Here is a 25,962-nt window from a genome sequence, read left to right on the forward strand (position 1 = left end):
TTTCTCCTCTAAGGCCTAGATTCACTAACCTGGCCGAGTCAGTCCGCTCCGTGTCCAATCCAACGCTGGTCGACTGATTCACAATGGGCCAGTATTCAAATGGGGGCAATTGGAGGAACGCCCCCCCCCCCACACCGACCTCACAGATCACTCTCCAGCGCATGCACAGACCATCTACTTTGCCTGTAGATGGTCTGCGCATGCGTTTGATGTCCGTGGGTTTTTTTTTACTTTTTACTCGGGAGCCCATGGATTTAACTCGCGGGTTTAAATCGGGTTAAAACCACAGGCTCGAGTTAGGGCAGGAGAATCAGAGCAGAGATCGGGGCAGGAGAGTTGGGGCAGAGCTCAGGACTGGAAGATCGGGGCAGAGAGCAGGACGGCAATGGAGCAGGAGAGTCGGCAAGGATGTGTGTGACTGGTCTCCAGCAGTCGCTTCTTCTGTTGATTGGCCAGCCCAGTTGATGTCCAAGATTTGTTTAGTGAATTGCGTCCCTACCTACTTTGCATGCCGTTTCCTCTCATTTGCATGAACGGATCAGAATCGGATCGGCACAGAGGTTAGTGAAAATTGGGTCGCAAACCGATCGGTACACAATCGGTTTGCTTAGTGAATCTAGCCCTAAGTCTTTTAATTCAGCATGTAAGTTTGTAGTTGATTACATCTCCAAGAGCTGACATTACGCTTGCATAAAGTAACTGAACACACACCAGGCTCTCAGGAAACAGAGTTTTGGAGTACATCGAGATGGAGAGGCTTATGCTTAATCCTTCCTGAATAAACAATTTCTGTCATAGAAACAAGTGCATGTAGGAACAGGATGTTGAAACAGGCTTTCATAGCACCCTTATATCTAGGGATACAAAACGCCCAAGGAAAAGCCTGTGCTTTGAAAACAGAACTCAAGAAGTTATTTTTACGCTAATTAAGAGGCCTCTTTACTAAAGGACATTAAAATCTGGGCTTAGTCCATCTTAACGCAGGACTTTCCCTGTGCAATAAGCCCGTATTCAGCACGGCACAACTTAAGACATTTTTTATTCAGGCCATGTGCTAGTGTTCACATAAGCATGCGTTACCCATAAAAAGTTAACACAGATAACATTTAGCTTCTTTTCTAGTGCTCCTACTACGTTCACTCAGCATTAACCAGTTAGCACACATTATGCAAATGTGTTAGTTGATTAACGCTTCCGAACCCATTCTCTGTCCATGACACACAACCTATCAAATTTGACTGATTCTGACTGGCAAAGTATTGTGGTTGCTGGCCTATTTTGCTTCCCTAAAGACCAGCCATGGAAATATTTCCAGTTTATTGTAGATGTAAGCCCCTTTTTATATGGGATGCTAGGTGGTTGCCTAGACCTAAGATAGAAACATGATGACAGATAAAGGCCAAATGGCCTGTCCAGTCTGCCATCCGCAGCATCCACTATCTCTTCCTCTCCAAACGTGATCCCATATGCCTGTCCCACACTTTCATGAATTCAGACAGTCTTTGTCTCCACCATCTCTACCGGGAGACTATTCCACACATCTACCACCCTTTCTGTTAAAAGGTATTTCCTTAGATTATTCCTGAGCCTATCTCCTCTTATCTTCATCCTATGGAGCTTTCAAATGAAAGAGACTCGCTTCATGCGCATTTATGCCATGTAGTTATTTAAATGTTTCTATCATATCTCCCCTCACCTGCCTTTCCTCCAAAGTATACATACGAGGTATTGAGATAATGAAGTCTGTCCCCATATGCCTTATAACGAAGACCGCCTGGATGACAGCAGAAGGGACACAAAGTATTTCTTTATCAGGACCACGACCAGGACCAACTATAAAGCTGTGGAGGGGGGGGGAGGCTGTGGCAGCTAACAGACTGTCCACTCACTCCAATAATGTAAGCCAGTGTTTCTCAACTTCTTCAAGCCATGTACCCCCTAAGTCTAACAAATATCAAATGAGTACCCCTGACCAAGCTCTGCCCCAGACCCTACCCCCTATAATAATAGTACAAATTATAATGCAATTTCTTCCATCCATTTTTCACATATATACAATATAATCTTATTAATACATAATGGTAACCACAAAATTAAAAAAGCACACTGTACGCACAGAAAATGTTAATTATCATTTATATTCATTTTATTTTTCAAAGAGGTCAACAGATGACTTTAAAATATGCAATGTCACCTCAGTAACAACTATAGAAAAATAGACAAATATAGTGCAAAATATAGACAGCAGATATAAATTCTCAAAACTGAAACATTTTGATCATTAAATTGAAAATAAAATCATTTTTCCTATCTTTGTTGTCTGGTGATTTCATGAGTCTCTGGTTACACTTCCTTCTGACTGAGCATCCAAAATTTCTTTCTTTCTGCCTCCTGCATGCTTCCTATCCTTCAGACCTCATTCCCTTCCCCACCAACATCTCTCTCTGTCCCTCCATGAGTCCAACTTTTCTTCCTCATTCTCCCTCTCACTGTCCATCTGTCTTGAAAGATCCAGGCATCTCTCCCATCCCCCTCTACTGCCACATCCAACATTTCTCCCTTTCTCATTCCCTTGGTCATGTGCAGCATTTTTCACCACTACCCACCAGCCCCTTGCCCATTTCTCCTTCTATCACCACTCTCCAGTACAATGCCACATCTCTCCCTCCATCACTATGTCCAACATTCCTCTCCCTTACATCCCTTTCAATCTGTCCCTCTGTTCCCTCTCCATCACTATACCCATTCTTTCTCCCTCTCTTCTTTCTATTCCCCGTGCATATCTAACTCACTCTCTGCCCAAGTTTTCTTTCTTCATTTCCCCATGTGCACCATCTCTTTCCCTCTAACTCACACACTCATGTCCAACAATTCTCCCTTTCTATTCTCTCCCTCCTATGTCCCAAGTTAGTGCCCCCTTCCTCCCTCCCTTCTGTCTCATGTTTCATAGTTTATTTACATTTTGATTAAACGCTTGTCCCCTCCCTTCCTTCTCTGTCTTGAGTTTGTGCCCCCCTTCCTCCCTTCCAGCCTTTGTCCCAAAATTGTGCTCCTCCCATGACTCAGCATGTCCCCCCTCCCTTTCTCCCTTTGTCTAGATCATGTCCTCTTTCTCCCTTACTTGCTGAAGCTGCACTTGCTCCTTCTGCCTTCATCGGCTCTCATTGCAGGGACGCACAGGCAGCGATTCACACACTGCACGTGGCTGACCCACAATCTTGCCTCTGACGTCAACTCAGAGAGAAGGTTTTCAGGTCAGCTACGTGCAGTGTATGAACCGCTGCCTGCGCATCCCTGCAAAGAAAGCCGATGAAGGCAGAAGGAGGTAATTGGGATCCCCCCTCCCCCCGCTGACCCAGAAGGCTTTCCTCTGATGTCAGCTCTGACATTGGAGGGAAGCCCTTTGGGTCAGCTTTGGTGGAGGGGGCGGGCAGGAAGGAGGGATCCCCAGCAGCAGCTTCGACGGAGGACAGGAAGGAGGGATCCCCGAAGACGGCTTCGGCAGGCAGATAGGCAGGCAATACCCCCAGCAAGCGGCTCATATGTCCCTAAGGGTACGTGTACTGTGTGTTTAGAAACTTGACTTTTACTGTCTCAGTTGATGAAAGATACAGCTCAATCAAAACTGTAGCAACTTATTTATGCAGGATATCCTTTCTTCTCTCATCTCCTCCCAAAATAGTTTTACAAAAATACAAAATTAGAATCACTGTACAGGGTAGGCTGATGGAATTTAATTGTTAAGTAGCACATTTCATATCAGATGGAAGTGCTGTTTATACAGATGTACTTCTTTACAAAAAATATCTTTGCTGTGGAAGTTTGGTACCAGCAATGTTGTACTCTGTGCAAAGTTCTTATTAATTACTCCACTCTGCTTTAGATATAGGTTCCCTGAGATTAAATGTAGATTAGTGATTTCTCAAATCTGTATCATCATTGTAATATCATATATGCCTGTAAAACTGCAGTATTTCATGCTATAAGTGGTTACAAGTCAGCAGTGTTTCTGAGTACTTATATTTAGGGTTACCAGACGTCCAAATATATCCGGACATGTCCTCTTTTTAGAGTTACTGTCCGGGCATCCAGATGTCTTTTCAAAATCACATTGTCCAGATTTTGAAAAGCTTCCAGCTCAGGACCGAGCCAGGAGGGCAACTGCGCATGTGCAGAAGCAATGCGGTGATGTCACATGCATGCGCACATGCGTGTGACATCATCACTCTGCGCATGTGCAGATGCCCTCCTGCTGCAGCTCCGAAGATGAGAAGAGGTTGGGGGCAGAACTGGGCATGACTTGAGCAGAACAGGGCAGGGCTATGTGGAACTGGGCAGGTCTGGAGGGCGGGGCCATGGGTCTAGATTTTACAATCGTAAAATCTGGTAACCCTACTTATATTCCACTTATACCATTAAGGCCTGATTCTATATATGTTTCCTAGAAAATTGATGCCGACTAGTGATTTGCTAAGTGTGATTCTATAAAAGCTACAGTATGTGCCCTGTATAGAATCACGCTTAGAGCCGCTATGCATCACTACCCTATTTAAGAACATAAGCAATGCCTCTGCTGGGTCAGACCTGAGGTCCATCTTGCCCAGCAGTCCACTCACGCGGCGGCCCAACAGGTCCAGGACCTGAGCAGTAATCCTCTATTTATACCCTTCTATTCCCTTTTCCAGCAGGAAAATGTCCAATCCTCTCTTAAATCCCAGTACTATATTCTGCCCTATAATGTCCTCTGGAAGCGTATTCCAAGTGTCCACCACACGTTGGGTAAAGAAGAACTTCCTGGCATTTGTATTGAATCTGTCCCCTTTCAACTTTTCCGAATGCCCTCTTGTTCTTTTATTTTTTGAAAGTTTGAAGAATCTGTCCCTCTCTACTCTCTCTATGCCCCTCATGATCTTATAAGTCTCTATCATATCCCCTCTAAGTCTCCTCTTCTCCAGGGAAAAGAGACCCAGTTTCTCCAATCTCTCAGCGTATGAAAGGTTTTCCATCCCTTTTATCAGGGTTTTCATGGCCTACATGCCTGCTTCTAAGTTGAGCATGCTGCACTGCCTAAGTAAAAAAAAAAAAAAAGTACCTAATTCGAAAACACACCAACGATCTTGAGAGACTACGGGAGCTCAAGGCGGCCATTTCCTATGAGCGATCTGCATGGGGCAGGAGCGTGGGAAGATCGCTCCTGCCCCCAAAACCCACTAGACCACCGGGTAAGGCTTAATGGGGGGGCTTACAGGGCCTAAAATAGCCTGAATAATTTAAATGGGTTTTTGGTTTTAAAACCACAAATAACCAAATCTGCAGATGCTGAAACCGCGGATTTGGAGGGGGGCAGTGTAGATATCAAGACCTCTTAGGTGATGGCATGGTTGCATTGTTCTTCTTTTGTTTTTATAGCTGAGCGGTCATTTATTCTTTGATTTTCTTTTCTCATTGACATAATTGTATTGTTAACACTCAATCCTTATACTTTTTGTATACTCTATCCACCTCTTTTACTAAGATGCGCCTCCTTTCTTAATAACAAACCTCATAAGTTAAGTGAAAGTTTTATATTCACTATTTATATAAAAAGAATTAAAGAAATAATACACATATATATAAAAACGTTATATTTTGATCCCATGAGATCCTATGAAGATTGGGTTCGGTGAGCTCTGTTCACCTGAACCAACGGGAGATTAACCCTCTGAGGATCAAGTATCAAAGTATTTCCTTATGAATATTTATGTATGAAGAAGGGGAATATTACAGTTTAACCGGATGTTTTTGATATAAAGTCTGTGGATCAGTTCCGGTTACAAGTATAGCCACTAGAGTATTCTCTATATTTAGGCACTGTCATTTAGACATTTGGGACACTGGATCATCTGCTATTCTATTGTCCTTTGATACTCAACTTCTGCAAGTCAGTATGGGGACAGATTAACCTCGTACTGGAATCAACAATCCCTTTGACGTATGAGACAGTTATTTGTGGAACATTGCTGCATATTAAGCCTCCTATGGATCGCTACAAATGCAGGCTTTTCCTAATTATGACAGGGATTGCTATGCAAACGATAACCCGCAATTGGAAAAGTTGCGACCGCCTTAACTTTCCTTTTGGGGGGCTAGTTTATGTTTAGGTTACAAATATGAAAAGATGAATGCTGATATAATGGGGCATAGCAATTTTTTAAATTTGGTTTGGGGGTCCGTTGACATCCTTTTTTTATTTCAACATAGTTGTCTTTTATTTTATTTTTGTTTATTTCTATACATATCCAGGATGGGGCAGGTGGGAGGGGGGAATCTTTTTGGCTTATTTCTTAATTAAACGGATGGGAGGGGAGGGATATTTCTCTTTTGCATTGTTATTGATGGAATTAAAATGCTTACGTTGATTATTAATGTATGTACAATTCTTGGCACTTTGTATTAGTTTTGAAAATTAATAAAGATTTTTTTTTTTTTGTAAAAACCCCAAAAAACAAATTTCAATAAAATGTTTGAACTAAAATAATCCCAAAACACCACCAAAGTAAGATATCAAAGCTGAAGGGCGTGACCTGGATCTCTAGAATGGTGCAGAACTCCTGAGCTGGGGAGGCTGTGCTTTGCGCGGTGAGGAGCTGTCCATGCTTTTGCAGTTTTACGTCAATTGGTCAATGGTTTCAAGCCTCTTTGAAAAGTTAAACACATTTAGAAATTTCCCCCCAAAGGGCATAAAATTGCTTTAAAAGTTAGCACATTGATTGATCGATAGAATGATCTTCCCCGCCAGTTGGTCGAGGCCAGTAGCGTGCTCGACTTCAAGAGTCGAGGGGACAAACAAGTGGGAGTACTACAGAGCTATGCTCAAACGATAGATACTCCAGGGAAGAAGAGTCCTTGAGTAGGCAGACTAGTTGGGAGGGATGGTTTTCGAGTGGGCAGACTTGTTGGGCTGTTGGCCCTTTTCTGCCGTCATATTCTATGTTTCTATTCGCTATCTGTGGTTCCCTCCTAGGTTTCTTTATTTTAGATAAATTCTTCCTTGGTATTTGATGTTTTTGTTTGGTTTAATTTATTTTTGTTTTCCATTATAAGCCACTTCAATTATCTTTGTAGGTTTTATTTGCTCTTTTTGTGTTTGGGGGGAGGGGTTGTTATTTTTTTCCTAGCCTTTTTTCCCCAGTGGTCTCTGCCAATTCCTCTTCCTCAAACACCCATGTCTGGCCAGTTGAAGGGATCCTCAGTGGCTGCAGACTCCCTCAGCCCTGTCGGCAGAATGCCAGGAGCTGCCACGGTAGCTGCAGTCATCTTTCCGTGTTTGTTTTCACTTTGTCCAGCTGTCACACAGTTCAGCTTTCTCATACTAAAGTCTGTTTCTAATATTTTTTTTTTTCAGGTTCCTTGCTATTCCTATGGTCAGAAGCTGTCGAAGCTGGCCATCCTGAGAATAGCCTGTAATTACATCCTTTCCCTTGCTACACTGGCAGACCTTGATTACAGTGCTGACCACAATAAAATGAGTTTCTCCGAGTGCGTGGAGCAGTGCACAAGGACACTACAAGCGGAGGGGCGATCCAAGAAAAGAAAGGTACTTTTTTTATATTTTTTTATTGATTTTTATACAAGAACAGTGTTATATAAATAAAAGAACAGTATATTATTGCATTCAGTCATAACACTAATATCTATATAGATAACAGAACTATCATTCAATAATTACATTATTTTGCATATAGTAATAACATAAGAACCAAGTAAATAATATAAAATGAAACCAAGTTACCTAAAATATCATTATCAATATTTCCTCCCAACCCCCCAACCCCCCACCCTCCCTGGATGTGTAAAGATAAATAAACCAAGAAAAAAGTAAGACAAAACACACCTGTTCCTAAAGTATCTAGACAACTGATCCTCTCTTCTCTCTCCCCTCTATAGCGATTAACTTGTTCTATTGATCACTCTAACCTCAAAAATAGATTTCCTGTCCTATTAACCCTCTTTCTTCCTCCCCTCTTAAAGTCAATCAATTTGTACCTTTGCTTAATCTTTGTAAACCGCATAGAACTTCACGGTATTGCTGTATATAAGCTGTTATTATTATTATTATTATATTTGTACAAATGTAGTCAATGGGCACCAAATTTTGTTGAATATTCCACTAAGTCCCCTACACTCTGCATTAATTCGTTCATATTTGTATATAGTACACACATTCACCCACCAGAAAGTATAATTTATTCTATCATGATTCTTCCAATTAAAAGTGTTAAAAGTTAACATGTCTCCTGTGTAGATCTGTTTCAAGCAGTAACGGCTACATGGAATGTTGCAGTTTAATAGTATGGCATGAGCTGCTGTTATATTTGAAACTGAAGCTTTCCTTCTTCATACATCATTTGAAATACTGGTGTCTTATTAATAGGAGGAAAAGAAAGGTACATTAACTTGGGAAAAGGAGCAAGGAAACTGTACTTTGATTCTTTTTTTTTATTATTATTATTTTTGACCGTCCTAACAAAACATAGGGCTCCTTTTACAAAGGTGCTCTAGCGTTTATAGCGCACGCACAGGATTAGCGCGTGCTATAGCGTGCGCTAGCTGAAAAAATACCGCCTGCTTAAAAGGAGACGGTAGCGGCTAGCGCATGCGGCATTTTAGTGCGCGCTAAAACTGCCAACGCACCTTTGTAAAAGGAGCCCATAATATCATGTTAGGGATTTTCTAATTCAGAAAAGTTCATAAACCCCAAATTCATCTAAGATATATAAATAAATGTTTCTCTGTACGTGAAGAAGGAGAGAGATTCTCTGTGCTGTTTTGCAACCTTTTCAGACCTCCCAATCTTTCCCTGTTCGCTTCTTCACCCAGCTATAGGTTGACAGATAAGCTTTTTTTCTCTTTCACTCAACCTAGGGTGATGCTGGGCTTCAGTCAGCGCCATGCTGTCTATCAGTAGGGTTACCAGCCATCCGGATTTATCCAGCTGTGTCCTCTTTTTAGAGGACTGTCCAGGCGTCTGGATGGCTTTTCACAACTTAGCACTTTGTCCGGCTTTTGAAAAGTTTTGAGCTCGGGGCTGCGTCTGGAGGGCATCTGCGCATGTGCGAATGCAATGTGTGTGACATCATTGCATCACACCTGTGCATGCTCGGAGGTCCTCCAAACGTGGCTCTCAGCCCAAGGAGAAGAGGTTTGGGGGCGGGGTTGGAGAATGACTTGGATAGAAATGGGTGGGGCTAGGTGGAACTGGCGGGGGTGGGGCCACATCTCTGGGTTTTCCTGTTCTAAAATCTGGTAACCCTATCTATGAGGCCTTTTTACTAAAGTACATTACGCAGTTAATAGCACATGTAGTAGGCAAGATCACGTCAGACCAAAGCACAGGGCCAGACGGAAACTCAATGCCCAACAGTATGGTGCACGACCTACTCCTACTGGAGCACTGGTCCAGGACCTGGCAACTCAGTTTCAATACCGAAAAAATGTAAAGTCATGCACCTGGGCAGCCAAAATCCATGCAAGACGTACACCTTTAATGGTAAAATCCTACAAAGGACTGTAGCAGAACGTGACTTAGGGGTGATCATCAGTGAGGACATGAAGACTGCCAAGCAAGTGGAGAAAGCTTCATCTAAGGCTAGACAAATCATAGGTTGTATACGTAGGGGTTTCGTCAGCCGGAAGCCCGAAGTCATTATGCCATTGTATAGATCCATGGTGAGACCCCATCTAGAGTACTGTGTACAATTTTGGAGGCCGCATTACCGCAAAGATGTGCTGAGACTTGAGTCGGTCCAGCGTATGGCCACCCGGATGGTCTCGGGACTCAAGGATCTCCCGTATGAAGAAAGGCTGAAAAAATTGCAGCTATACTCACTCGATGAACGCAGAGAGAGGGGAGACATGATCGAGACGTTCAAATATCTCATGGGCCGTATCGAGGTGGAAGAGGACATCTTCTTTTTCAAGGGCCCCACGGCAACAAGAGGGCATACGTGGAAAATCAGGGGCGGGAAACTACACGGTGACACCAGGAAATACTTCTTCACCGAGAGGGTGGTTGATCACTGGAATGATCTTCCACTGCAGGTGGTCGAGGCCAGGAGCGTGCCTGATTTTAAGTCAAAATGGGATCGCCATGTGGGATCTCTTCACAGAGAAAGGTAGGGGAGGGTTATTGGGGTGGGCAGACTTGGTGGGCCGTGGCCCTTATCTGCCGTCTATTTCTATGTTTCTATGTTAACTGTCACTGCACAAGCATGGTAACTGTTAGCATGATAACATGTGTCAATTGACAAATTACGGGGTAAATTTTATATATGGTACTTTGAGTTGCATGTGCCCAATTTGTATGCACAATTTAATTAAATAATGAGCTAATTAGCATTTATAATTGGCCTAACAAGCAATTATTAGGGCTTATTGGATTTAATTAAAAGTTACATGTGTTGTCTAGAGCAGTGGTTCCCAACCCTGTCCTGGAGGACCACCTGGCCAGTCGGGTTTTCAGGATAGCCCTAATGAATATGCATGGAGCAGGTTTGCATGCCTGGCACCTCCATTATATGCAGATCTCTCTCATGCATATTCATTAGGGCTAGCCTGAAAACCCGACTGGCCTGTTGGTCCTCCAGGACAGGGTTGGGAACCACTGCTCTAGAGGGGGAAATTTGTTGCTGCAAAAAGCCTCCTTACTGGCTATAATATGTATCCTTTTGTTGTGGCGACAGGTGGAGGTGTCCACTATTATTATGTGGAGAAACAAACTATTCACATTATTAAAATTTGAATATCTGGATGTTCGCAGGGGTGGTCCAGGTCAATGGAGGAAATTCAGGAGAATCTGGGCTTCTGTTTGGGAGGGTCTGTCCCCTAGAGCTAGGCCTTGTCTTTTGAACTTTTGACACTGGAGTGCTGGGGTGGGGGGTTAGGGAGGGGAGGGTCCTTTGGTAGGGAGGTTTGGATCTTTTAGGTCTCTGTGAAGGATTAACATGGATGTCCTTGTGTGTTCTGCTGTTGTATGAGGTATTGTTGTTGAGTTAGGTTTATAATATATATAAAAAATTTCAATAAAAATTTCAGCATGAAAAAAAAATGTTACGTGTGTAAATTTAGGTACGAGATTAAAAAGGGAGCATGGAAATGAGAGGGTAATGGGTGGATCGGGGGCATTCCTAGAATATACAAGTGTAATTGTAGAATAAGGGGTATCCATGCCTAATTTATGCTCAATGATTTGCACCATGTTTCAGTTGGTGTAATGGATGCGCCTAAAACTGAACCAAAAATAATTTCATACCGCGATCTTGCTAGCCTAGATGATGCTGACATATCACCTTTTTTTGATGTATCTACTATTGATGACATGCCTACCTTAATAGATGATCATCTTTCATACTGGAATTCCTCGCTTTTCTCATTTCTAGATACTAAAGCTCCAATAATCTTAAAATCTATTTCGGCACGAAAATTATTCAACCCGTGGTATACGGCTGAATTACATCTGTTAAAGAAACAACTGCGAGCACTAGAACGAAAATGGCGTCATTCTAAGTCTCAATTACATCTTTTAAATTATAAAGAACATGCAGCCATATACAAATCAAAAATTAATCAAGCAAAAAAAAAATTCTACGCAGACAAAATTCATAAAGCAAAAAATTCCTCTACCCTATTTGACATCTTAAAATCCATTACATTTCAAAATACAAAAAATACTACAAATCAGACATCTCTCTTAAAAGCACAAGACATCGCAGATGCTCTCAATCAAAAAATCGATAATATTCGAAATACTTTTTCGACTAATACAAACAATTCTTTTTCTACTAAACATCCTGGTGCTCACCTCCTTACAGCTAAATGCTCAAATTTTAAACTCCCCACTCTCAATGACATTAAATCACTCTTTTCACAAATAAATTTAAAGAGTTCAGGATCTGAAATTCTTCATCCGTTTTATTTAAAAAAATTTTTTCATCTCTTTGGTCCTTTCATTCATACCATTATTCAAAAAAGTTTACAAACTGCTTCTGTTCCTGCGCTCTGGAAAACTGCAACTATCATTCCTTTACTAAAAGATCTCAAAAGTAGTAGAAACGACCCATTAAATTATCGCCCAATTGCAAATATCTCTTTTTTAGCCAAATTGACTGAAAAATGGATATTTAATCAAGTTTCCGATTTTATTGAATCAACTAATGTTATGCATCCCAATCAGACAGGCTTTCGCAAACATCATAGTACGGAACGTTCTCTAATTGGTTTAACAAATAACATCCACTACTTCCTAGACCATCATAAATCTGTCGCCTTTTTTTCTCTTGATATCTCGGCAGCATTTGACACAATAGATCACAATCTACTTCTTAGTCGATTAGAATCAATTGGAATCTGCGATCAAGTTCTTAACTGGTTTACATCATATCTCACTAACCGAACTTCTTGTGTTAAATTTAATAAAGAATATTCTGATGCATACACAACGACTTTTGGAATTCTTCAAGGCTCTATTTTGTCACCCCTTTTATTTAATATCTATCTTGCACCATTATTAAATCTATGCCAGTCTGTTGGCTTTACTGCTTTTTCATACGCAGACGACATTCAATTAATACACCCTATCAATCCTGAAAATCAAGAAGACATTAAATCTTTAAATTCAAAACTCGATCTCGTTCAAAATTGGCTTAATGACAATAAATTAGCATTAAATATCAATAAAACAAAAGCTATGATTTTTAATTGGAAAAGAGATATCATATTAAATTCGCCTTTTCTACTTAATAATACGCCAATTGAAATTGTCCCTAAATTAAAAATCTTAGGAGTTATAATTGATGAAAAATTAGAATTTAAAGATCATATCAACAACATAGTTAAAGTCTGTTTCTATAAATTACGTTTGATTAGATCTATATCCAAATTCCTTGAATCCAAATCCCGCAATATCTTAATTCATTCTCTTGTAATAGCAAAAATAGACTATTGTAACTCTTTGTTACTTAATATTACTCAAAAAGAAAAACGACAACTGCAAATTGTTCAAAACACTGCTATTAAATTAATCCATAATGCCAAAAAATTTGATCATGTAACTCCTCTTTTCATCGAATCACATTGGCTCCCTATTTGCCAGCGCATAGAATTTAAGGTCTTGTTACTTATATTTAAAAATTTGATATTCAATCAACCCCAATGCATTTCTAAAATGTTAATTCCCTATAGTTCCACACGAACACTTAGATCATCTTCCCAAAACCTATTAGTTGTTCCCTCCTTAAAAATAATAGGCACTCGAAGATTAGATATGTTCTCTGTAGTTGGCCCCCAATGGTGGAATTCATTGCCCCAATACATAAAAATTGAAAAAGACATTTTATCCTTCAAGAAATCCCTGAAAACATTTCTTTTTAAACAGGCTTTTAATATCTAAAATTTATTTTATTTTATTAATTTCGCTTTTAAAATCCCCTTATTCCCCAATGTTTTTTCCCTTAAATGTATTTCTCAACATAATAGATGTAACTTTAACCCCCCCTTCCCTCCCAATTGTTGTTGGTCATGTTGGATTTCTATTGTTTATATATACTGTATGTATTTTAACTCAATTGTATTTTATTATTATGTACATCGCTTTGTATAAAGATATAGCGATTCATCAAATATTTAATAAACCTTGAAACCTTGAAGCCTACAGTTAGGCGTGATTCCCGGTTTTGCTGTTCTATAAATTGCACCTATCTCAGAGAATAGTCAAACTCCGGAACACATTGCCAGAGGATGTGGTAAGAGCAGATAGCGTAGCTGGTTTTAAGAAAGGTTTGGCAAGCTTCTGTTATTGAAAAAGACACGGGGGAAGCCACTGCTTGCCCTGGATCGGCAGCATAGAATGTTGCTACTCTTTGGGTTTTGGCCAGGTACTAGTGACATGGATTGGCCACGGTGAGGACGGGCTACTGGGCTTGATGGACCAGAGGCTATTCTTATATTCTCATGTTCTTTATATAATAGTGGTGAGCTTTTTTTTCAGCACTGATGTTTTTTTATCCACCACATATAGAATTCACCTCTAAATTAATGTTCTGATATGGGGCAGAAATTGGGTATGTCATGGATGGAGAATGGATGGAGACTGAATACTGCAATTAGTTTGCAATACTTACCGTGTACAGCTATAAATACTTACCGTGTACAGAGGACATGCAGTACCCAGCATGTCCTCTGCAGTTAAATCTCTTCATAAGTATGCATTAAACCTGGCTGCAATTAGTGCAGAGGCATGAATAGAACCCGCTCTAGCGGGTTCAATTCATGCCTCTGCACTAATTGCAGCCAGGTTTAATGCATACTTATGAAGAGGTTTAACTGCAGAGGACATGCTGGGTACTGCATGTTCATTTTATTAACATCCAGTAAGTACAAAATGTAATGTGTTTTAGTAAAAGTGTCCCTATATTCATATTCTGGGTCTAGGTCTCCTGACTCATCACACCTTCTTAGGGCCCCTCTCCTTTTCCTCTCTTTTAGATAAAACCCCCTAGTACTGCTACGTTCTGGCACTAGATTTTTATTATATGAACATCCGTTGGAGCCTAGAAAATGCAATCAGTTTATTCATATTCTCTTAAATTGTGATCAGCGTTCTTCTTTGGGCAGTTTATTTCATTTTGACTTCCAAGACCTTTCAGCAGCAGAACTGACTCTACTGAGTTTGAACTTAGTTTCTTGTATGAAGAATACTGTAAGAGAATTTTTTTCAAAGGCATTTCCACAGGGGCGACAGTCATTACCTGCAGAAATGGGCTGTTATAAAAATGACAATATATTATATTATATGAACTACTACTATAAATATATCAAGCAACCTAAACGTTAATATAGTAGGAAAGGACTATGACTAAAGCCCTCTGCACTTACGGTAATGGCATTTAAAAAATTGTGGTGAAAAAGAGACCTCAGAAAATTGGTCTCTAAAAAAAACTCCACAATAAAACTCGACAAGATTTTTCAGTATCTCAGTTCTTCAGTATGTAAACAGATTTTTCAAAGTCTTTTAATTTCACTGTGCAGTAAGGTACTTATCTTCATAGTTGCCTGGGACAGTCACACAATCATTCACTGGTATACATACATATCTGCTGTACTCTACCACAAGAAAGAAAGCACAACCCCACGTATAGAAACTCAGAGTAAAAAGAGTGGGGAAAGGACACCATATATCAGCCGCAGGAACAATCAATTTATTGCAAACATAAGAATAGCCTTACTGGGTCAGACCAATGGTCAAGCCTAGTAGCCCGTTCTCACGGTGGCCAATCAAGGTCACTAGTACCTTGCTAAAACCCAAGGTGTAGCAATATTCCATGTTACCGATCCAGGGCAAGCAATGGCTTCCCCCGTGTCTTTCTCAATAACAGACTATGGACTTTTCCTCCAGGAACTTGTCCAAACCTTTCTTAAAACCAGCTACACTATCTGCTCTTACCACATCCTCTGGCAATGCGTTCCAGTGCTTAACTATTTTCTGAGTTAAAAAAAAATTTCCTCCAATTGGTTTTAAAAGTATTTCCCTGTAACTTCATCGAGTGTCCCTTAGTCTTTGTAATTTTTGACAGAGTGAAAAATCGATCCACTTGTGTACAGGTCTTGATCAAGGAGCCATTCTTTTCTGCTGCATAGAGTTCATATTTGGCTGTAAAACATACCATGTTCCACCAAGCAGAGTACACTATGGCAACCACAGCAGGATTATTGTGATCTTTTGAGACAAGATATCAAGACCTCTTAGGTAATGGTATGGTTGCATATACAAAAAAAATGGCTAAGAAATAGAACATAAGGCAAGCTTCATAGAGGGTCCTTAATTCCTTTTTGTGCTGGACCCCAGCATGGTCCGTGTTTCGGCTTAAAAAAGCCTTCCATACGTATACAGTATATCTTCCAACGCTGATTTCCAAACCACAATATTAGAACACAAGAAGGTACTTCTGCCAGACCCAATAGCAGCCCTGTTTCGCATTCAGCTATCTCAAAGGCACTGGCCACTGTGTTATAAAAATGCCCTGTGGAGATGTTGATGTTCAAGATGCAGGCTTTATTTAAAAATATACAATTTGATAATCCACATAAAATATATCTGGGTCCTAAACCATTGAGAGCTGTAGACCCAACATGGTCCATGATTTGACAGTGCTGTCTTCCTCAGGGGTCCTATAAATGACAATTTAATGAGTGTAATCTTGCAATATTCAATATACGCATTCCTATATTTGCAAGTGTAGTGGATATGGTGAATTTATAAAGTGACTGGTGCAAAAATTATATATATATATATATATATGTATATATATATATATATATATATATATATAAAACATAAGTATATATAATATATAATGATGACAGAACATGAATAAGTATAAGTGTGGACAGGTGCTATGTGACAAGTGAAAGTGAATAAATAGTTATCCGACTGAAATGCCAAAGTGTAACAAAATGAGGAACTTTACAATGTCAAACTGCGACCAAATGAAAAACTTTACAATGAAAGTCAGAGGCAGAAGTGCTAAATGAGGATGAAGGAACTGTTAACCAACCAAGGTGCCAAAGATGTGTGTCCAAATTAGAAACTCAGCGGTAAGGCCGACTGGAAAAATGATAGATAAAACTTCATAGATTTGAAATGTACCTACCCTAAAAGTCCTGATATGAGAGCACGTGGATTAAAAACTGAAAACTAGAGACATATAGACAATTAAGTATGCTTAGACATAAAAGTGGAAAGATAAAATATGAATTAATAATAAAAACTGAAAACCTGTAATAAAGATTAAAAACTTTAATAAAAACATATGCAAATAACTCTATGTGTAGAGTTATTGCAAATACTTTAAAAAAATCTTTAAAAATGGGTTTAAATGCTCTAATTTAAATTAGCAGTCCTCTAAGAGGAAAGCAGAATTTAAAATGAATACATTCCCTTGACGGTGTTAAAAACCTGAAACCTGTAGCAGAAGGTAAAAAGCTTTAATAGAAACATGTGATATATAAAGTTATTGCGGAGGCTTTAGAATTTGATTAAATTGAAATAAATCTAAAATGTTCCCATTGTAATATAAGTTTATTAGACAAAAATTTCTAAGCAGATAATGATAATGTTAGCCACAGAATATCATCAGTCAAACAGTAATGAGGCTATAGAGATTTTGAATTTAAAAAAGTGCTGCAATTATCGGCGACCAGGGCAAAAAACTGAAACAGTCTGATTGCTCCAGATACAAGCTCTAATTTAAAGTACTGGAGGGACAAGTAAAGAAGTTAAATAATACTTTTGAGGAATCTTCATCCACGCAGAGTTATGGCTCAGTATCTTCCCTCGCTTTCTACTTGTTCATTCCCAATCTTCCTCTTTTTGGCTTTTGGTCATCCCTCATGGTCCTTCACTAACATCCCCAATCACCCTCCCCCCATCTTGTTTCCTATCTCCAGATCTTGCGCCTTCTTATCTCCTTATCCCTGAGAAAAGCTCTTCCTCTCTCCCCCCCCACATCAGTACCCGTAATCTCCTCACCCCATAACTCTCCAAAAATATCATTCAGACAGAAAGCCAAGTTAGAAAACAGCTTTACTTTTATTATGCAAAATAATTCTAAATTATGTAAATGCTCTGCATAATCTCTACACAGTCTACCCTTGAGCTGTCACAAGATGCATGGCCTAGTGAGCATATGAATATCTTTTATAAAAAAAAAAAAAAGCACCCAACCTAATTACAAGTTGCAGTCCTCCAGGTTACTTAATATCTGAATTGATTAACTGAAATCTTCATTAGGCAGAATGTTAGGAGGAGACCCAGTAATCAGCCAGCTTTCATTTTGGAAAATAGCATGGATAAATTAAAAGGTACAGGTTTCTGTCCAGATTCTTTACATAAACACAAGAGTTTTGTAAATGCAAATTGAACTTCCCTCTGTATTCTGGAGCCTGTTGTCCTGCAGTGTAATTTATCAATTAGACTTTAATAGGGGAAGGTAATGCATTCTGGGAGTTGGAGGGTTTTTATTTTTATATTTACATGCCATTATATCGTCAAAATAGTTAACTTGGTCCCTTTCCATTTCATCTCCCCCTTCTCCCTGACAAATATATTATCCAGAATCCTTTGAAACCCCTCAATCACTTAAACAAACCCATGGAAAATAAAATTGCTTATTGCCAAGTTTAAATTAGATATTGTTCTTGTTAAATCTTGATCCAACAGTAAGTTCTACTACAGTCAGACATTTCCAGCTGTCAGGGTTTGATACATTATCTGGTAACCTCTGGCAGTTTCTTTTTTTAGTTTTCTCCCAAATCTCAGAGGTGCATTACTCATTTACACTCCATCACTAACACTTTCAAAGTGTGTGGTAGCCAACGTGGAAAAAATAACCTTTCTGGTTTATAACTTGCGCTAGAATGTTTCTCTTCTACTGTGGGAAATCTTGGGTACATGGTTTACAGCAGGGGTAGGCAATTCCGGTCCTCGAGAGCCGGAGCCAGGTCAGGTTTTCAGGATATCCACAATGAATATATATGAGATGGATTTGCATGCACTGCCTCCTTGAGATGCAAATCTATTTCATGCATATTTATTGTGGATATCCTGAAAACCTGACCTGGCTTCGACTCTTGAGGACTGGAATTGCCTACCCCTGGTTTACGGGGTTGGTGTTAGGGAAATTGTGGCACCTTGAATCAACTTTTACTTTGGTGCGCTTCCCCCCTTCCCCCACACTACCTTCCAGCCAGTCCCCCCCACCAACCCAACCACATCAGCCAATTTCCCCTCCTTTTTCTGGAGCCATATGGTAACCCTACCCCATCTACATACCCTGACTCAAACCAGGGGTCTCAAGGGACATGGGGATAATATGGATTCCCACTCGCTTCTGCCCCCAGAGGCTGCCTAGAAACTCCATTGGAATCAGCAATGAGCAGAAGTGGAATTGATACAGGGATAAAATTGGAGACTGATGGGGACAGATGAAGGCTTGCAAAGTTCATTCACTTTGCCCAATAAAGTGGCTAAAGCTGCATCCACCACTCCATGCGGATTACAGTCCTGTGATTAAACACTGGTATCGCAAATGGAACAGTCAGCAATTTGCCACCATGCCAACCACATATAGACAGTTTTAATGATACAGTCTGAAGAATTGTTTTGTTATTACAGTCTCATTCATTGTCAACACATGTTTAGACCAACAATAGTGCCAACTAAGAACATAAGAGTTGCCATACTGGGACAGACTGAAAGTCCATCAAGCCCAGAATCCTGTTTCCAGCAGTGGCCAACCCAGGTCATCAGTACCTGGCAAGATCCCAAAGAGTAAAATAGATTTTATGCTGCTTAACCTAGAAATAAGCAGTGGAATTTACCAAGTCCTTAATAATGGCTTATGGATGTTTCTTTTAAGAAATTATCCAAACCTCTTTTAAACCCTGCTAAGCTACTGCAACTTCTTTCACTACATTCTCTGCCAATGAATTCCAGAGTTTAATTATATGTTGAGTGAAGAAATATTTTTGCCTGTTTGTCTAAAATCTACTACTTAGTATTTTCTTTGCCCTAGTCCTAGTATTTTTGGAAGGTGTAAACAAGTGATTCACATCTTTCCATTCCACTCCACTCAGTATTATATAAACCGCTATCATATCCCCCCCCCCCCACCGAGCTGTCTCTTCTCCTAGCTGTAAAGCCCAAGCCAGTTTGGCCTTTCTTCATAGGGAAGTTGGCTCATCCCCTTTATCATTTTTGTCACCCTTCTCTGTTCTACTTTCACCATAGGTAAGGTGACCATACGTCCCGTTTTGAACGGGACAGTCCCTTTTTCAGATCCCCTGTACCGTTGTCCCCACACAGCTTCGGGACGCCGAAATGTCCCGTTTTCAGAGAGGGCGTCCCAAAACTGTGAGTGGGGACAATGGGACAGTGGATCTCAGCCTGGATTCAGCAGCGGCAACATCATCGCTCGGGTCCCACTGACCCTCCTATCTCTCCCCAAGTGAACCCTTCCGACCTTCCCAGCGAGATGACCAAGCAGCAACCCTCCTTCCAGTAGCATCAGCAGCCACAGCACGCTAAACAGGCTGCTTTGCGGCTTTCTCCTGCCGGTGAGTCCCTCTGCCACATCACTGATTACATCATCAGTGATGCTTCACCGGCAGGAGAAAGCCGCGAAGCAGCCTGTTTAGCATGCTGCGGCTGCCAACGCTACTGGAGGGAGATTTGCTGCTCGGTCATTTTGCTGGGAGGGTCGGAAGGGTTCGCTTGGGGGGGAGCGATAGGAGGGTCAGCGGGGGTTCGGCTGGGGGGGGGGAGAAGCGGTCTGCCTCGGTGCTCCAAGGCCTGGCGGGATTGGGGGGCGGGACTGAATATTAATAGATGTCCCGTTTTGATGAAAAAAATAAATGGTCACATTAACCATAGGGCTCGTTTTCAAAAAAATAAAAACATCCAAAAAGTTGCATAAAGGGGAAGATGGAAGTTTTCTTGCCAAATCATTCCAATTCATTATTTTTGAAAAGTATTTTCTAGACAGATTTCTATGCTTTTCATCTGCAGTTCATCTGAATCTCAAGGGGGCCTGTCAGAGGCATGGTGTGGGTGGGACTAGGGTGGGCTTATGACTTGGATGGTTTTCTGCCATAATCAAACTTTTAGGAATAGGTCCAGACACAATTTGGACATTTGGAGCTATACCTGTTGTAATAACGAATAAGTGCCAAAAAGGTGCCCAAATTGACCAGGTGACCACTGGAGGGATGTAAACATGACCCCGTCCCTCCCTCCCCCCCACCACCAAAGTTGTGAGTGAAACAGTTCTTAACTGCTTCAGATGTTATGGCCAGTTCTAGAAGAGAAGCAAGCAGGTTCCTGCAGTAGCCTAGAGGGCGATGTAGTCAACCATAGAGATGGGGAGTCAGGCCCATATTCCATTCTAATTACTACACTTGGGGTGGAACATGTGAGCATAAGAACATAAGAATTGCTATTCTTGGACAGACCGAAGGTCCATTAAGCCCAGTATCCTGTTTCCAACAGTAACCAATCCAGATCACAAGTACCTGGCAAGATCACAAGGAGGAAAACAAATTTTATGCTGCTTATCCTAGGAATAAGCAGTGCATTTTCCCAAGCCATCTCAATAATGGCTTATGGACTTTTGTTTTAGGAAATTATCCAAACCTTCTTTAAACCCATGTAAGCTAACTGATTTCACCACATTCTCTGGCAACAAATTCCAGAGTTTAATTGCACATTGAGTGAAGAAATATTTTCTCCGGTTTGTGTTAAATCTACTACTTAGTAGCTTTATTGAATGCCCCTTAGTCCTAGTATTTTTGGAAAGAGTAAACATTCACATCTACCTTTTCCACTCCACTCAGTATTTTATAGATCTCTATAATATCTCTCCTGAGTCGTCTCTTCTCCAAACCCATGGGAGGGGGACATGAGGAGGTACATATTATGGAAGAGGCTCCCCACAGGAGGGCCTCCCATTCTGACACAGTAGGCCTACAAGAAAAATCAATGGGAGGGGGACACGAAGAGATATATACTGCGGAACAGGCCTCCTGCAGGAGGTCCTCATGTTTCGACACAGTAGGCCAATGCGAAAAGGTACAAAAAAGTGGAAGGGGGGCATGTAAAGATACCTGTAATAGGTATGGTAACAATTCATAGGAAGAAAATTGGTAGGATTTTCGTACCAATTGTTGTATCCTACAAATTGTCTTCCTACCAATTTCATCCTACCAATTGTCTGGATCCCCTAGCTAGGTGCTTGGGACCTAGGTTGGCCACCGTTTGAAATAGGATGCTGGGCTTGATGGACCTTCGGTCTGTTCCAGTATGGCCATCTCCCCATGTTCTTCGTTCCCTCTCCCCTACCATCCTGCTTCCCCATTCTGTGTCTCTTAATAATCCTCCTCCTTTAAAAGGGTGAAATTTTCCGTAATCAACTCTGAAGGAAACAGAAGAACAAAACAACAGTCTAATGGGGTTTGAGCAATATTTTTTGTTGGCCTGTGACCTTAGATTCTTGTCTATATTAATCAAGACTGGCATTAAAGTTTGAGGCTCATATTCTTGCACGGACAGTCACATTTCCTTTTCTATTGCAAAAGCATCATCAAAGCTTACAAGATTCCACAAGATGTTTGGCAGCTTTGATAATGTTTCATGAGTACTGGCTCAGAGTTTGACCTCTCCTCTGTCTGAATGTGCCTTTGAGGTTTGTGGATTCCTAGTGAAACTGTGAAACAGCTTGAGTTGCAGAGGTTCTGATTAAATCCAGGCTTGTGCTGTGAAGTGCCAGATTCTTCCAAGGTGAGCCAAACTCTTCTGGACTTCTTGAGGTGATGAGACAAAGAGAGAAGGTCCAGATAACTTCAAGCTGTCTCATTCATCGTTTACTTAATTGGTTTTCCATGAGTGTAGCGGGAGCTCTTTAGATATGTCAGTCTGCATTATTGTTTTATGTTGTTCAAGAAAAAACAGTGAAAAAAAGAGCCAAAATATGAAGAATTGATTTACCCCAAAGTCGCTGAAATATAATACAAGATGTAATAGGTCTACTCAACACCATTTTTTGAAGAAAGCCCTTTTTCCTCCCATTATTTTGATTAGAAATCAAAATGTTGCAAGATGTGCCACATGATAGCCTGAAGCCTGGATAAGATCCAAGGCTCATCTGTCAAGCACATGGAAGAAAAAAGAAATAAGAATGAAATAAAAATGTGTCATAAAAGCAAGATACAAGCCTCAGGTAGCAATAATAATTTACAAAAGATGAAATATATGAACTCTGTATTTCTTTTTGTGAATTATTGCACATTAAACAAATCCTGAGCTGTATAGCTTTTGCTCGGTGACTGGAAGGGCATGTAAAAAGTTGCAAGCAGCATTCTGATGCCCTGTTGCTTTGATTTCATGATAAATGTTGTTGCTTCAGTTTTATACCATTATACATGTTTGAGTGAAGGAAGTCTCACCTTAATTATCTATTCCAGGCAGCGCATGGCCAATGATTGTTTAAGCAGAGGGAGAGAAAGGGCAGAGACCTGGGATGTGAATAATGTGGCCGTCACCTTGCACATGAATGATGTAGGAAGCTCGCTAGACAATCAGTGAGTTTAGTGCATTTAGCCCTAAGTTTTTGCTCCAGGTCAAAGGTTCTCAGTCCATGGTTCCTGTATCCTAAGTGGTGTGTGTGAGACCTCTGCAGGGGGTATGTGGCACCTGGTAAAAATCTTTCTCAGCTCCCTCCCACTACCACACCAGCAGCAGCAGATAAACAATTTAAAGCTGTCCTGGCTGTCTTCATGTTGCTGCTGGTCTGGAGATGGGGGAACAAAGGTACTGAGGATAGACACGGAAGGTGAGAAGCTGGATGGAGGGATAGGGAGAGAAAGAGGGGAGACACTAGTTGGAAGAATGGGAGAGAAAGAGGGGAGACGCTCAATGGAATGATGGGAGAGATGGGGAGACGCTGGATGAAAGAGGGGAAGAGGATAGAGTGAAAGACTGGAGAATAAGAGGAAAGGGAATAGGAGGGCAGGAGTGAGGGGAAATAGTTGGAAAGTTATAGGTAAATGCAATAAAAAGAGGGAAATAATGACCGGATAATAAGAATGAATTAAATCTGGACAGAGGCAGAAAGATAACTTCAACTAAGTTGAAAGGAGAATGAGGGGGAAATGACAAGAGTTAAGAGAAGATGGAGGAAAGCAGTAACCAGAAGTTGGACCAACATAATTAGAAAAATAAAATAACCAGAACAGTCTCTCTCTCTCCATTCCTCTTCCACCTTGGTTGCCAGCAGTGACAACAGCAGCATGAACAACAGATAGCTTTCAGCCCAGCACTGCATTTTCCTTCTGCCATGGCCTACCTCTTCTGATGCAATTTCCTGCGGATGTGATATAGCAGAGGAAAGACACAGGGGTGGGCGGAAAGAGAGAAGAGGAGAAAGACTGGACTCGGCGAATGAGGGAGAGATGCTGGACTTGCAGGGAGGGGGAAAGAGAAGGCTTAACCTTTATACCAGGAGAGGCACTGCTGGTGACATCAGAGACTGGGGATTTTGGTGCCCGTTATCAACTGGTGCCCTGAGCCAGTGCCTCACCTGATTCATTGGTTAAGTCAGCCTTGTCTGTGATTTTGTCAGAGTTGTCAAATGGAACCCAAAAAGGATATGAACCAGCCTGCTGTTGGGCATTCTAGTATATGATTGGTTTGCCTCTTATTTTCAAGATAAGTCAACACAGGTAGAGTAGAGGATGTATTTACAAGATTATACCAATATGTAAAGGAGTACTTCAGGGATCAGTGCCTCATTGGGTGATGTTTTTAAGGAGCTGTGTGTTAGCTACTGACTATTTGCAGGTGACATCCAGTTCTTTTTTCCTATGATTGGCAGAATGAGCTGAAGAATAAATTGACACTGTATTTGAGAACTGAATGCTTGGATGTTGCATCAGAAATTGAATCTGAACCTGACTAAAAATGAAATATTAATGGTAGCCCTTCATGGCCAGAGGAAGTTGAAGTGGATGCTGTGATAATCCCAGTTAGGAGGAAAATCAAAGGTCTAGGTGTTTGGTTAGACTCGACTTTGTCAATGAGAGACCAAGTTTTAACTATAGTAACATAAAGACACTGAATTGGAAGCCAAGGAGGGGCCTCAACGACGAGATGAAGTCACGCAACGGGGGAGTTGTGAGGGCAGAATGTCAATAGATCAGCCAAGGGTGTTTTGTCCCAAAAAATCACTTTTTATTGATGAATGTGCCGCATGGGCTCACTGATCTTGAGTTTCACTCCTGTGACTGGTTTTCATTTTTGCTCTCAACCGACATCTCTACAGTACGTCTATCATAGTGCACGCATGCACTGTGCCACATTCAAGTAAGACTCTTGAAAAAGGCGCAGACGCTGAAACACTGTCAGTGTCGAATCTATCGAGCCCATGCGGCACATTCATCAATAAAGTGATTTTTGGAGACAAAACACCCTTGGCTGATCTATTGACATCCTGCCCTCACGACTCCTCCATTGTATATAGTAATATAGAAACATGATGACAGATAAATGCTGAATGACCCATCTAGTCTGCCCCATAAAGTCCTCATTTTTTTTCAAAAGTGGCTTTTAAGCAGAATGAAGCCAATGTTGTCAAACTATGATTTTTGGATTGTGGTTCAAAGTATGATACTACCAAAACTGGATTATAGCAATGTTCTTTACCTGGGGATGGTATCCTCTAGGTGTCGAGCAGTGTCTTGCAAACTTTTTCCACCATGACACACTAAACTCAGGATCGCATCTACAGGGCCTCTGAGCATGCACGGATGTTGACCGGTGATGTCGCACGCATGTGCGTGATGTTATCACGTCGACATCCACGCATTCTCAGAGACCCTGTAGATGCAACCCTGAGCTTAGGGACCTTCCAAAACCCGGGCAAACTGCCAAATTTTTGAAATTCCTCCATCGCCGGGGGGGAGAGAGGAGGTGAGGTGTCAGTGCCAGTGCCGGCAGTGACTAATTACTCTCTATTGTGACACACCTGGAATCTCACCATGGCACACTTGAGCCACGGCACACAGTTTGCAATACACTGGTCTAGAGCATTACAGGTAGTCCGGAATACCATTGAAAGCTGATTTGTGCAGGTGGTAAGTTTCAGCACCCCACCCTTTTTTTTTTTTTGCATTGACTGCCCATTAAGGGCTCCTTTTACTAAGGTGCGCTAGCGGTTTTAGCACACATTAGTATTTTTCGTTTAGCGCATGGTTTGTGTGCGCTAATCTTAAGCGCACGCTAAAAACGCTAGCGCGCCTTAGTAAAAGGAGCCCAAAGTGTAGAATTGTATTTAAGGTATTGGTGCTGACTTTTCAGGCTGTTCATAATGGAGTGCCTTA

The 25,962-nt window shown here is 41.1% G+C and overlaps 1 protein-coding gene across 1 annotated transcript in view; it reads left to right on the top strand.

Moving 5' to 3' along the window:
* The window catches only part of ATOH8 (atonal bHLH transcription factor 8), a 102,701-nt gene that overhangs the window by 47,837 nt on the left and 28,902 nt on the right, over positions 1–25,962 (top strand). Inside the window, exon 2 of the mRNA XM_033951640.1 lies at positions 7,385–7,576. Within this exon, the coding sequence (XP_033807531.1) occupies positions 7,385–7,576 (192 nt within the window). The remainder of the gene's footprint in view (positions 1–7,384; positions 7,577–25,962) is intronic.

The sequence above is a fragment of the Geotrypetes seraphini genome, chromosome 1 (assembly GCF_902459505.1).
Source record: "Geotrypetes seraphini chromosome 1, aGeoSer1.1, whole genome shotgun sequence".
Classification (NCBI taxonomy): domain Eukaryota; kingdom Metazoa; phylum Chordata; class Amphibia; order Gymnophiona; family Dermophiidae; genus Geotrypetes; species Geotrypetes seraphini.